This window comes from Hemicordylus capensis, chromosome 2, assembly GCF_027244095.1.
Source record: "Hemicordylus capensis ecotype Gifberg chromosome 2, rHemCap1.1.pri, whole genome shotgun sequence".
In the NCBI taxonomy this organism is placed as follows: Eukaryota; Metazoa; Chordata; class Lepidosauria; order Squamata; family Cordylidae; genus Hemicordylus; species Hemicordylus capensis.
Window position 1 is genome coordinate 229512005 of NC_069658.1, and position 14190 is coordinate 229526194.

The 14190-nt window shown below is 44.5% G+C and overlaps 1 protein-coding gene across 1 annotated transcript in view; it reads right to left on the reverse strand.

The window, feature by feature from the left end:
• Nucleotides 1–246: 246 nt before the first annotated feature.
• LOC128341618 (zinc finger protein 420-like) overlaps nucleotides 247–14190 on the reverse strand; it is a 36283-nt gene continuing 22339 nt past the window's right edge. The window contains exons 7-8 of the mRNA XM_053287954.1: nucleotides 13938–14064; nucleotides 247–2868 (exon numbers count right to left, since the gene is read on the reverse strand). Coding sequence (XP_053143929.1) covers nucleotides 557–2868; nucleotides 13938–14064 — 2439 coding nt within the window. The 3' untranslated portion in view covers nucleotides 247–556. The remainder of the gene's footprint in view (nucleotides 2869–13937; nucleotides 14065–14190) is intronic.

A 14190-nucleotide genomic window follows, 5' to 3' on the forward strand; every position in this document is an offset into this window, starting at 1 on the left:
CACTCGGGAGCGAAACTACCGCCCCTGCATCTTACGTCAGACGCGGAGGGCGTGTCAGGGCTGCGAATGGCAGCTCCTGATTGGGCATGGCTTGGCTTCTTTGAACCTTTTCGCCCATTTATAGCTACGCCCCTGTGGGCAACGAAAATTTACACGCTGCGCAGGTACCACATTTAAAATGGCCCTTGACATAGCAGACTTATCCTGTGGCATATCAGAGTGAATCAAATAATTAAAGAGACTTACTTTTTCTAAAGCCAATCAACAGTGGTTCCTCACAACCTGGAATAATGTTAACCAATGGCCAATATTTGAGAACCACTATTTAAACTTTATTACTTAATGAAGAATAATTCAGTCCCCATGTGATCCTGCGTTGTGTAGACTTTTCTTTAATCTGAAATAAATGTCTTCTCTAGATATTGTGATACTGTCTGCACGTTGTCTTGCTCTCTTAATAATATGCCAAGGATAATCCCTATTCAACAGTTGTACCTCAAGCATCCTGATGGTTAATAAGTATTCCGCTCTGACTTAAGCTCTTTCCACAGTCCAGTCATTTATATGGCTTCTCTCCAGTATGGGTTCCTTGATGGCTAGTAAAACTTCCGCGCATACTGAAGCTCTTCCCACACTCCAAGCATTTATATGGTTTCTCTCCAGTATGGATTCTTTGATGGCTAGTAAGACTTCCGCTCTCACTGAAGCTCTTCCCACACTGCAAGCATTTATATGGTTTCTCTCCAGTATGGGTTCTTTGATGGCTAGTAAGACTTCCACTCTCACTGAAGCTCTTTCCACACTCCAAGCATTTATATGGCTTCTCTCCAGTATGGATTCTATGATGGCTAGTAAGACTTCCACTCTCACTGAAGCTCTTTCCACACTCAAAGCATTTATATGGCCTCTCTCCAGTATGGGTTCTTTCATGCCTAGTAAGATGTCCGCTCATACTGAAGCTCTTTCCACACTCCAAGCATTTATACGGTTTCTCTCCAGTATGGGTTCTTTGATGGCTAGTAAGACTTCCGCTCTCACTGAAGCTCTTTCCACACTCCAAGCATTTATATGGTTTCTCTCCAGTATGGGTTCTTTGATGGCTAGTAAGACTTCCGCTCTCACTGAAGCTCTTTCCACACTCCAAGCATTTATATGGTTTCTCTCCAGTATGGATTCTTTGATGGCTAGTAAGTGCTCTGCTCTGACTGAAGCTCTTTCCACACTCCGAGCATTTATATGCTTTTTCTCCAGTATGGGTTCTTTGATGGCTAGTAAGATAGTCTTTCCTTCTGAAGCTCTTTCCACACTCCAAGCATTTATATGGCTTCTTTCCAGTATGGGTTCTTTGATGGCTAGTAAGATGTCCAATCTGGATGAAGCTTTTTCCACACTCCAAACATTTATATGGTTTTTCTCCAGTATGGGTTCTTTGATGTCTAGTAAGATGTCCTCTCTCACTGAAGCTCTTTCCACACTCCAAGCATTTATATGGTTTTTCTCCAGTATGGGTTCTTTGATGGCTAGTAAGATGCCGTCTCTCACTGAAGCTCTTTCCACACTCCAAGCATTTATATGGTTTCTCTCCAGTATGGGTTCTTTGATGGCTAGTAAGACTTCCACTCCTATTGAAGCTCTTTCCACACATGAAGCATTTATATGTTTTCTCTCCAGTATGGGTTCTTTGATGGCTGGTAAGACTTCCGCTCCTACTGAAGCTCGTTCCACACTCCAAGCATTTATATGGCTTGTCTCCAGTATGGGTTCTTTGATGGCTAGTAAGATGTCCTCTCTCACTGAAGCTCTTTCCACACTCCAAGCATTTATATGGTTTCTCTCCAGTATGGGTTCTTTGATGGCTAGTAAGATGTCCACTCCGACTGAAGCTCTTTCCACACTCCAAGCATTTATACGGTTTCTCTCCAGTATGGGTTCTTTGATGGCTAGTAAGATTTCCGCTCTTATTGAAGCTCTTTCCACATATGAAGCATTTATATGTTTTCTCTCCAGTATGGGTTGTTTGATGGCTAGTAAGACTTCCGCTCTCACTGAAGCTCTTTCCACACTTCAAGCATTTATATGGTTTTTCTCCAGTATGGGTTCTTTGATGGCTAGTAAGATTTCCTCTCTCACTGAAGCTCTTTCCACACTCCAAGCATTTATATGGTTTATCTCCAGTATGGGTTCTTTGATGGCTAGTAAGACTTCCGCTCCGACTGAAGCTCTTTCCACACTCCAAGCATTTATATGGTTTCTCTCCAGTATGGTTTCTTTGATGCCTAGTAAGATTTCCAATCTGAGTGAAGCTCTTTCCACACTCCAAGCATTTATATGGCTTCTCTCCAGTATGGGTTCTTTGATGCCTAGTAAGACTTCCACTCTCACTGAAGCTCTTTCTACACTCCAAGCATTTATAGGTTTTCTCCCTTGTATGGGTTCTCTGATGGGAAGTGAGGTTTCCACTTTGGCTGAAACTCCTTTGACACTCCAAACAGGTATATGTTTTCTTTCCAGTTTTGGTCCTTTGATGGCTAGTATGTTTTTTGCTCCAAATGAAGCTCTTCCAATACTCCAAGCATTTATACTGTTTCTTTCTAGTATGGGTTCTTTGATGTATAGTAAATGTTCTGCTCTCAATGAAGCTCTTTCTACACTTCAAGTATTTATATGGTTTCTCTCCTATGTGCATTTCCCACTGAGGTTGAAAATTTGGGTCATGGATTTCTCCATGATGAGAAACAGAAGATCCATTCATTTTCTTCTCTTTTGCTTCAGTGTTCATTCTCTGTTTCCATCTATTTTTACTGCTGACATCAACCGACAATCCTCCACTGCAAATTCTCTCCGTATTCCTCTCCCCACTGTTGTCTGCTGGAATAAAGAGAGAAAATTGGTCAGAGCCTGGGATGGAAATTGAGTATCCAATCACTGATCAATCTCCACTAATTTTTTTTTTTTTTTTTTTAGGTAGGAAGAAGAAATCCAGACTGTTCTGCGTTACCAAGACATGGGTGGATGTGGCAGGCAGAGGCCTAGCTGTCATCCTCCAGATTCTCAAGCAAGCTGCAACACAGGATCAATGGGTGGGTGGGTGTCACAATCAGGATTTCACCTTGTTCACTGGGTACCCAGCTGGGAATTCTCTCAGTTTGCCGTGTCTGTACTTCATATTTGCATACCTTGCACACCTGGTGCCTTACTGCCTCCCTCCCTCCCTGGGTTGACAGAGGTAGCCAAAGGGCAGTATTGAAGTCCCCCGGGATATTTTCAACACTGGCTCTGAGGCCACCTTGTTTGGTGTGATAGAACAAGTAAAGAACTGAGCAGAAAAATAAGCCATTGCATAATCAATACTTGCACAGTATAACAGGAAAATCAAACATCACCAAGACCTGGCAATGGCTTAAGAATGGCAACTTGAAGAAAGAAACAGAGGGTTTAATACTGGCTGCACAAGAACAGGCACTAAAAACAAATGCAATAAGAGCAAAAGTAGACAAATCAAGAACAAACAGCAAGTGCCGCCTTTGTAAAGAAGCAGATGAAACAGTGGACCACCTAATCAGCTGTTGTAAAAAGATCGCACAGACTGACTACAAACAAAGGCATGACAAGGTAGCAGGGATGATACACTGGAACATCTGCAAAAAATACAAGCTACCTGTAGCCAAAAACTGGTGGGACCATAAAATTGAAAAAGTTGTAGAAAATGAAGATGTAAAAATATTATGGGACTTCTGACTACAGACAAACATCTGCCACACAACACACCAGATATAACTGTAGTTGAGAAGAAAGAAAAACAAGTTAAAATAATCGACATAGCAATACCAGGGGATAGCAGATTAGAATTTTTTTAAAAAATGAAAAAAATCACAAAATACAAAGATCTAAAAATTGAAATTGAAAGGCTGTGGCAGAAAAAGCCCAATATAATCCCAGTAGTAATTAGCACCCTAGGTACAATTCCAAAACATCTTGAAGAGCAGCTCAACACCATAGGGGCCACAGAAATCACCATCAGCCAATTACAAAAAGCAGCTTTACTGGGAACAGCCTATATCCTGCGACAATTTCTATAATAATAACAGCAACAACACTGACAACAAACTTCAGCCATCCCAGGTCCTTGGGAAGGACTCAATGTCTGGATAAAACAAACCAGTCAATAACACCTGTCTGACTGTGTAAATTAATAATAATAATAATTATTAATAATAATAATATCAATAAACAGAGAAGATCTTGATTTGTTAGCTGCCCCATAACAAATTGTTCTTTGGGTGGCTCACAATACAGGATTAAAACATACAATAAAAAACAACAAATTATATCATAACAGACAAAAAAAAGGAGGAAGAAAATACAAAATACAATACAAAGCAGTTAAGAACTTCATTTTAAAATGAGTTACAAATGAAATGAAATCTCATCTGAAAACAAGAATTTGAAATGCCTGGATGAACAAAAGGGTCTTTACTTGGTATCTAAAAGAACAAAGTGATGAAGCCAGGCGAACCTCACTGGGGAGGCTATCCTACCCAAGCCCAGCACAGCATCCCTCCAGTGTCTGTTGCTGGTATATGCCTTATATTTCCTTTTAGATTGTGAGCACTTTGGGGACAGCGGACTGGGGTGTGTCCGAACCGGTCCGGCGGCCATTCTAAAGAATGGCCGAACTGCCGGACCGGTTCGGCCCTGGCTGGTTCGGGTCCGGGTGTGGGGTACGTCTTTAAGGGCGGGAGGGCTTGCTTACCCCTCCTGCCTCTTTGCTCCCTCCAGCGCCCGTATTTAACAGAATAATGGGGCGCTGGAAACCAGCCCCCCCCGCCGCAAGCAGATTTATCCCAAAAACTACCGATACCACTGCCGCCACCGCCGTCGCCCGCCAGCCCTCCCTCCCAGCCGCCCACCCGCCCGAGTCCTCACCCAATGCTTTGTAAATAACGAGAGGAGCTACCGAACAGAGCTCCTCTCGCTAGGAAGTCCTGCAGCATACTGAAGCTTTGCGCGCGAGAACATGTGTGCGCCGCAAAGGACGCCGATCGCCGGAGGCCCGGTCTACCTGCCGGGAAAAGGCCGGGTAGACCGGGCCTCGGTGTCCTTTGCGGTGTGCGCATGCGCGCGCGCGCGCAAAACTTCAGTATGCTGCAGGACTTCCTAGCGAGAGGAGCTCTGTTCGGTAGCTCCTCTTGTTATTTACAAAGCATCGGGTGAGGACTCGGGCGGGCGGGCGGCTGGGAGGGAGGGAGGGCTGGTGGGCGACGGCGGCAGCGGCAGTGGTATCGGTAGTTTTTGGGCTAAATCTGCTCACGGCGGGGGGGCGGCGGGGGGGCGGCTGGTTTCCAGCGCCCCGTTATTCTGTTAAATACGGGCGCTGGCGGGGGCAAAGAGGCGGGAGGGGTAAGCAAGCCCTCCCCGCCCTAAAAGGAAGGCCCCCCTTCGGTGCCGGTCCGGACTGCTCCGGACCGTGCACATGTCTACAGCGGACCAGCTTTTCTATGTAATTTTTATTTTTCTGTGTCAACTGCTTTGAGAACTTTGGTTTGGAGAGCGTAAATATTCGTAGTAGTAGCAATAGCATTCCATAAATGGGGTGCAAGCACCAAAAAGGCCCTCCCCCTTATGAGTCACGCCCCTCACTGCATTGGGCAGGGGCACCTGGAGCAGGGCCTTAGAAGAAGATCTTATGGCTCAGGTGGGGACATAAGGGGCAAGGTGCTCCCTCAGGTAACCCAGCCCCAAGCCATTTAGGGCTTCACAAGTTTGAATTTGGCCTAGCAGTGGACTGGGTGCCAATGCAACTCACGAGGCACTGGCATGATGTGCTCAAAACATCCAGTCCCTTTTAATAATCTTGCAGCCTCATTTTGTACCAGCTGCAGTTTCTGGGCTGTTTGCAAAGGCAGCCCCATGTACAATGCATTGCAGTAATTCAAGCGAGAGGTTTAATCAGAGCATGAGTAAGTAACTGTGGCCAGGCCATCTCTATCCAGGCAGGATGGCAGTTCGCATATCAGCCGAAGCTGATAAAAGGTGCTCCAAGCCACGGAGGCCACTTGAGTCTCTAGTGACAAAGCTGGATCGGTGAGCACCCCTAAGCTGCAAACCTGGTCCTGCAGGGGGAGTGCAACCCCACCTAGAACAGGCTGAACATCATTCACTGGGGCAGAGGAACCACCAACCTACTGTACTTCTGCCTTGTCTGGATTGAGTTTCAGTCAGACTTTCCAAAAGGATGCCAGCTTCTGGGAGATCCTAAAGAATTAACAGGGTTGCATGGAGCAGCAGGGAAATGACTTGACTAGCAAGCCAGAGGTTGCTGATTTGAATCCCTGCTGGTGAAACACCGATATCAGGCAGCAGTGAAATAGGAAGATGCTGAAAGCCATCATCTCATACTGCACAGGAGATGGCAATGGTAAACTCCTCCTGTATTTTACCAAAGAAAAACCACAGGGCTCTGTGGGCAGCAGAAGTCGACACTGACTCGACGGCACACTTTACCTTTACTCTCCCCCCCACCCCCGAGCATAGGATGAGCACAGGGTGACCAAATCCCCTTCTGTTCCAAAGCCGGGCCTGAGTTTCTGGAGCTGGTCAGCTAATATATGCTCAAGCACCTTCTCCAGGAAGGGAATATTGGCAACAGGCCTATAGTTGTTTACATCCTCTGGGTCCAGACTGGGTTTCTTAGGAGTGGTCGAATAATAGCTTCCTTCAATGGAGCCGAGACACCTCTCTCTCTCTCTCTCTCTCTCTCTCTCTCTCTCTCTCTCTCTCTCTCTCTATGAGACAATTAGACCTGCTGGACCCACCTAAAGATTTCCTCCCTACGAGAGTTAATAAGCCATGAAGGACAAGGGTCAAGCATGCACCTGGTTGGCCGAACTCGACTAAACACCTTGTCCACATCCTCGGGGAGCAATCATTGGGGACTTGTATCCCACACTTCATCCGTACAGCCCAGAGTGATGTACATGGCTATACAACACCTGTGAGATTGATTAGGCTGAGATAGAAGTGATCGGCCCAGCGTCGCCGAGGGAGTTTTGTGGTTGAACAGGGATTTCAACTCAGGCCTCTTCTGCTCAGCTCAGCATTTTAACCACTACACCATACAGGCTTTGTGATACCTTTGCTGAAATGTGTATTTCACCATCCTGATTTAATGCAATTGATGATTTTATAGCCAGACAGATCTAAAATACATTAACATTTTAAAGAACACAGGGAAAGTGTTTCTCCTAGTAGACAAAGTAAAGTCCATATCATCTGTGTACAATTTTATACCTGATTTCCTAATTTTACTCCTGAAAGCATCTCATCTCTGATAGATTTAGCAAGAGGTTCCATCACTAATGCAAATAACAGAGAATGGGTGTCGTTGAGAAACTGACTCTATCATGGTTTTTTGGGGGGCTGCTGCAGTTACCAATGGTACACAATGGCCTTATTGTGCTGCAGGGCGGGTCATGTGCAGAAGGGAAAAAGAATGTATCTTCTATAAATGGTGTAGTGGTTAAAATGCTGAGCTAAGCTGAAGAGGCCTGAGTTGAAATCCCTATTCAACCACAAAACTCCCTAGGCGACTCTGGGCCGATCACTTCTATCTCACAGGTGTTGTATAGCCATGTACATCACTCTGGGCTGTACGGATGAAGTGTGGGATACAAGTCCCCAATGATTGCTCCCCGAGGATGTGGACAAGGTGTTTAGTCGGGTTCGGCCAACCAGGTGCATGCTTGACCCTTGTCCTTCATGGCTTATTAACTCTCGTAGGGAGGAAATTCTCCCTCAGAAGAGGATGGCATCCGAGAGCATCATGGGTTGTCACGACCTCCTGCTCCCAGACAGGGCCAATCAGAGAGCTTTTCCTCCTGCAGCAGGAGGGAGGGGCAATCCCCTCAGGCTTCAGGCTTTGCCCTGTCTCGCTCCGGCAGGTGCTTTGTTTGTTTGCTCTGGCTGCTTTGCTCCTTTCAACTGCTTCTAGATCTGTCCTCCTTTTAATTTTATCCTGAGCTGGTCTGGTCAGGGTATTAAATAGCTCTTCCTGCCCTGGGCTGTTCCAGTCAGGGCAGTATTATTTCTGAGGTTGTGAGGACTGGTTTGCTCGCGCCAGTCGCTTGCGGCTCTTCTCCTGCGGCGATTAATTTTCGGGCCGCTATGGCTGCCGATTCAGCTCGCCCCGAAGGGGGGGTCTCCCCCTCCCTGTCGGAAGATTCAGTGGCGCCAGCGATCTGCCGAGATGAGTGGGCTGTGGCAACCGCTTCCGCGCCCGTCACTCATCGCTCAAAGCGCAAGAAGCTCAAGAAGAGCTCAAAGGGAAAGGAGGCACCGAAATCTAAGGACAGATTCTCGGAAATAAGTGAGCTGAAAGTGGAGAAGAAAATCAAATACTTGGGGGTCTGATTAACAAACAATAATTCTTTGTTGTTTACAAATAATTCTGTTAAAATATGGAATACAGTGAAAATTGATTTACAAAGATGGTCTAAATTGAACTTGTCATTAATGGGGAGAATCTCAGTGGTGAAAATGAATGTCTTGCCTAAAATGTTATTTCTCTTTCAGACTATTCCTATAATCAATACTTTAACTTGTTTTAAGCAATGGCAGAAGGATATAACTAAGTTTGTTTGGCAAGGGAAAAGACCAAGAATTAATTTTAAGAATTTAACAGATGCAAAGGAAAGAGGTGGTCTTACTTTACTGGACTTAAGGTTGTATTTTGATGCTGTTTGTTTGACGTGGCTAAAAGAATGGATAACATTAAGAAACCCTAGAATACTTGATTTGGAAGGATTTGATACAAGGTTTGGATGGCATTCATATCTGTGGTATGAAAAAAGCAAAATACATAAAGATTTTTTGAACCACTATGTAAGAAGGAGTTTAATGAGGGTGTGGCTAAAATATAAAAATTGATTGGAACCTAAAGCTCCGTTATGGATATCTCTGACTGAAGCTTTATCACATAAAGAAGTAAATATGCAACTGCATTGGGGTACCTATAGGGATTTGTTATATTTTCAGGAAAAGGACTGTAAGTTAAAAAGTTTTACTGAAGTACAAAATTTGGTTAGAGATTGGTTTCAGTATGATCAGTTAAATGAGATATATAAGAAGGATTTTAAAGTTGGATTTGAGGATCAGATCTCGAGCTATGAGAAGGAATTATGTGAAAATGATGAAAAATTAGTTTCTAAAATGTATAAACTTCTACTTCTGGAAGAGACAAGAGAGGAAGTGGTTAAAACGACCATGATAAAGTGGGCTCAAGATGTGGGGTGTAATATAGAAATGGCAGCCTGGGAAAAATTATGGAAAACTGATTTAAAATTCACTGCATGTTATGCTTTAAAAGAAAATTATTACAAAATGATGTATAGTTGGTTTTGACTCCTGACACCCACAGAACCCTGTGGTTTTCTTTGGTAGAATACAGGAGCGGTTTACCATTGCCTCCTTCCACGTAGTATGAAATGTTGCCTTTCAGCATCTTCATATATCACTGCTGCCCGATATAGGTGTTTCCATTCGAACCCGCAACCTTTTGCTCCCTAGGCAAGTTACTTCCCTGCTGTGCCATTAGGTGTGGCTTGTATTCCTTGTAAATCTAGGAGTAGGCAGTTGTTGTGGTGTGTGTGTGTGTGTGTAGGATCTTGATTATGGAAGTTGGCTGAGTGTCAGGATGGGACAGGTGTCTTGTGTGTGTGCTGCAGTAGTATTTAGGAACATAGGAAGCTGCCATATACTGAGTCAGACCATTGGTCTATCTAGCTCAGTATTGTCTACCCAGTCTGGTAGCAGCTTCTCCAAGGTTGCAGGCAGGAGTCTCTTGCAGCCCTATCTTGGAGATGCTGCCATGGAGGGAACTTTGGACCTAGATGCTCTTCCTAGAGTGGCTCCATCTCTTGAGGGGAATATCTTCCAGTGCTCACACTTCTAGTCTCCCATTCAAATGCAAACCAGGGTGGACCCTGCTTAGCTAAGGGCGGGGCGCAATTTCAGTGCTTGCCCCGGGCGCCGTTTTCCCTAGTTACGCCTCTGGGTATCTGACACCAAAAACTTGGCATTAATGTATAAAAATGTTCCAAACAAATGTTGGAAGTGTGGACATTCTGAAGGCACTATTTTTAATATGTGGTGGACCTGTGGGAAGGCTAAAGCCTATTGGGATATGATATATAATGAGTTAAAGAAAATATTTTAAATGACATTTCCTAAGAAGCCAGAATCCTTCCTGCTGGGAATAACACAAGATGCAATTTCTACAACTAATTTAACATTTTTAATGTACGCTTCTATGGCAGCCAGAATAATATATGCACAGAAATGGAAGAGTAATGAACTGCCTTCAAAAGAAGATTTGCTGATAAAAATTTTGGAATATGCGGAGATGGCAAAACTTACAACACTGATAAGAGACCAAAATTTAGAATGTTTTCAAGAAGATTGGAAACCATTTTTGTTGTATCTAAAGAACTATTTTCCTACTATGGACTTTACAGCAGGGTTTGAAATTAAGTAAAAACTGCGGGTTGGGTAGATTAACTGTGTTTGTAAGGGTTTAAATTTATGTTTTGAATTATTATTATAGCAAGGGCAAACTTTATAGCTGATGATTCACGAAGAGATGTGTGCGGGAAGTCCACTTTTGTTTATTTGTTATGAATGATATCATTACTATTGTTAAAATCAATAAAAAATTGAATTTGGGGGGAAAAAAGAATAGGTCTAATGATTGCCTCCTTCAAGCATGGAGGCACCTTACCCTCCCTCAGCGATGCATTTATGATATTCACCAGGCCTCCTTGAATAATCTCTCTGCTAGATGGAAACAGCCAAGTTGGGCAAGGGTACAGAGAACAAGAGATGGTATGCACCGCTCCAAGCAGCTTGTCCACTTCCTCAGGAATCACAGATTGAAATTGATCCAACCTAACACTGCAAGAAGGATTGCTGGACACTTCCTCCATAGACCCTGCAGAAAATGTGGAATCCAAGTCAGCCCGAATACAGGAGATTTTATTCACAAAGAACCCACTGAGGGCATCACAGCAGAGCACCTCCGGGAGCTGATTAGAAACGGAAGGCATAGAAATTAGACTCCTCATTCCTCCACACCAGGCAAGCCAGCCCCAAAGTGGATATGGAAGTCCCCCAGGACCAAAAGCCTGGGACACTCCAACACCAACTCCGAGACCAGCTTGGACAGCTCAGTTAGAGAATCAGTTGAGCAGCGGGGTGATCAGTACACCAACAGAATCCCCAATCTGTGTTCAACACACCATGTGAATGACTTTGTGGGAATGGAGATCTAGTGAGAGAGAGATCGAGCTGGTTTGCTTACTTGGTAAGAGCACTGTACGTATATTCCCTCGCCCTCGTTACTCCCCCAAAGTGGCTCCCCCAAAGAGACAACCCCCTTTGGTGTCTCCCCTTCGGTGGCGGCCCCACCACCGCTGGCAACTTCCTTCTTTGTAAGTCCTGGGCCAAAAGCCCAGCTGGTGGAACCAGGGTGGAAAACTGCCAAGTCACCTTGGGCTTGGCCTCGGTCCTGCAAGGCACCACAACATCTCCACCAGTCCAGGGGTGAGGGAGGCAGATGGAATCGGGGGGGGCAAAAGGAGAAGGGGGCAGTCAGGCAAGAACCCCAGACTCTCACCCTTAGGGGTGCCCAGCAAGATGGTAGCCTTGCTACCATCCTATTATTTGGATCCTATTATTTGCATAATTAATACGACTTCTGCTTATATATTTGGTATCCGCACATAATTGGGACTGTCTCACTTCATGATTGATAGCCTGGCATGTCGTGATCAATAAAGCTTTGAATCTGACAAGATGGTGTGGCCCCTGCTTACTAAAGAACCTCTAGGGGTAAATTTCCCCCAACATGAGCAACCTTGACTTATTCCTCTTTCCAAATGAAATACATTTGACAGTATACCATTGCCAAGATCCAACTAAATGTTTTTTCATACATAAGCTTTATCAAATTAGTGAAATTCCCTGCAAGTCCAAATGCTTCGAATGTCTGAAACAAGTGTAGTGGATCAACTTGATCAAATGCTTTCTCAGAATCTAGAAACACAGGAGCTCCCTCTTGATTATTTTGTCTGAAAGATGAGATTCTTTCAAGAAAGGGTGGCAAAGCTGCTGGGAACTTGTTTGATCTCAATTACAGCCTGTTTTCTTGAAACAAACACCCCGTCAGAACCAGAAGAGCATCCGTGTCTAATCTGGACTATAGACGAGGTTTGGTAGCATTACATAGGGTCTTCATGGAAGAGAAAAACAAATATACATTGAAAAAGACTTTCATAAAAAGAATAACTTACCTTTACAAAAAAGATGTGCATTAAAATAAAATGCATGGATTAAAACATATCGTGCTTGAAAGTAATTAACTGAAATTGAATTTAATTGAAATTAAACAATCTATAACCAATCAAGGCTTGAATAACTCTCTCTCTCTCTCCTTCTCAGCCCCAAAAGGCTAGCTCTAGTGTGCACTAAAAAGTGGCTCTTAAAGTATCCAGGGTTCTCAAACATTTCTAGTCCAGTCTCCAGAAAGACTGGCTCTATCTTGCTTTTCTAAATGCAACTTTAATTTTTTTTTAAAGTTTCTAGACAGCACAGCCATGGGGCTGGCAGTTTGAAAATGTGGTCAGCTCATGATTCAAAGTTCCTTCTGTGTCTGTACCCTGGAGAGCCTGACTTTATTTTTATTTAACACATTTATATACCGCCCAAAATGCAAGTCTCTTTTTAATGCAAAGCTACCACTCCAGGAACCCTTCCTACTTCAAAACAACCACTTCATTTATATTATTCATCTTCGAAATATTGTCTTCAAGGGGAGACTGAAATAGTGTTTGGCTTATTCACAAAGAAGGTGGGGGTTGTATGTTTTGTATGTTGTAAGTTTTGTTTTTATATCTGTTTGCATTTATAATTCTGATATTGGAAGTCTGAGATTCAAGGAGTGATCTTAAGGGTGGCATCTTGGCTGTACTTTGCCTCTTCCTCTGGTCCTCTCTGGGGCGGAGTGAAGGGGGGATGGGCTGGGTCGCAGGCAACTCACAGGGCTTAGCTGGAAATCTCCTGTCCAGGCGAGAGTCCCATTACGTAGCTGAGAGGAGGAACCTTCTGCAGGACCAGTCTCTGCACAGATGCTGGATCTCCCTCTCCCAAGATGCTCTGGAAGGCTGAAATCTCTCTCCCTCCAGATTGTCAGTCTCCTGAGCTCAGTGGCCGAGCATCTGCTTCAAATGCACAAGGCCCCTGTTTCAATCTCTGGCAGCATCTCCAGGTAGGACTGGGAAAACCCTCTTCCAAACTCTGAAGAGCTGCTGCCAGTCAGTGTAGACACTACTGATTGAGGTGGCTGAAGGGTCCAAATCCACATAAGGCAGTGCCATATCTTTGGGGTTGTCCGACAGAGCATCCTCAGGGTTGAGTTTTATTTGTTGCATTATATTCCACACTTTCTCCCCTCACAACAACCCTATGAGGTAGGTGAGATTGAGAGATGACTGGTTGAGAGTCACCCAAGGAGCTTCGTTGCTGAGGGGCATTTGAGAGCGAATCTTCAGCGAATCTTCCAGCTCCTAGTTCGACACAAACAAGGATACCACTAACGCAGTGCCTTGGCAATATCTGTACCGCACTCTTACCAACTAAGCAGACCAGCTCAATTTCTCTCTCGCAAGATCTCCATTCACAAGAAGTCATTAACATTGTGTTTTGAACACAGCTACATCAGTACCCTTCCTAGTTATACTATGCAATTGAGGCGCCCATACCCAGGTTCACGTTTAACATGAATGAAGGTCCAGTCATTCACACAAACACATGTATGAGTGTACAGACTGCTGTACAACATCATGTCTGAATCAGGCTTTTTACTCTTCCCTTTCAAGGAGTCTTACCCAGAGAGGCCACATTCCTCCTATTCTCCTGCATGACTTCCCTGTACAGGGTTCTCTGGTCCAGATCCAGCAGAGCCCACTCCTCTTCCGTGAAAAGCACAGCCACCTCCTCAAAGCTCACCTGGCCCTGGAAAAGAGGAAGGAAACATGTTCACCCTCGCAGAAGGCATAAGAACATAAGAACAGCCCTGCTGGATCAGGCCCAAGGCCCATCTAGTCCAGCATCCTGTTTCGCACAGTGGCCCACCAGATG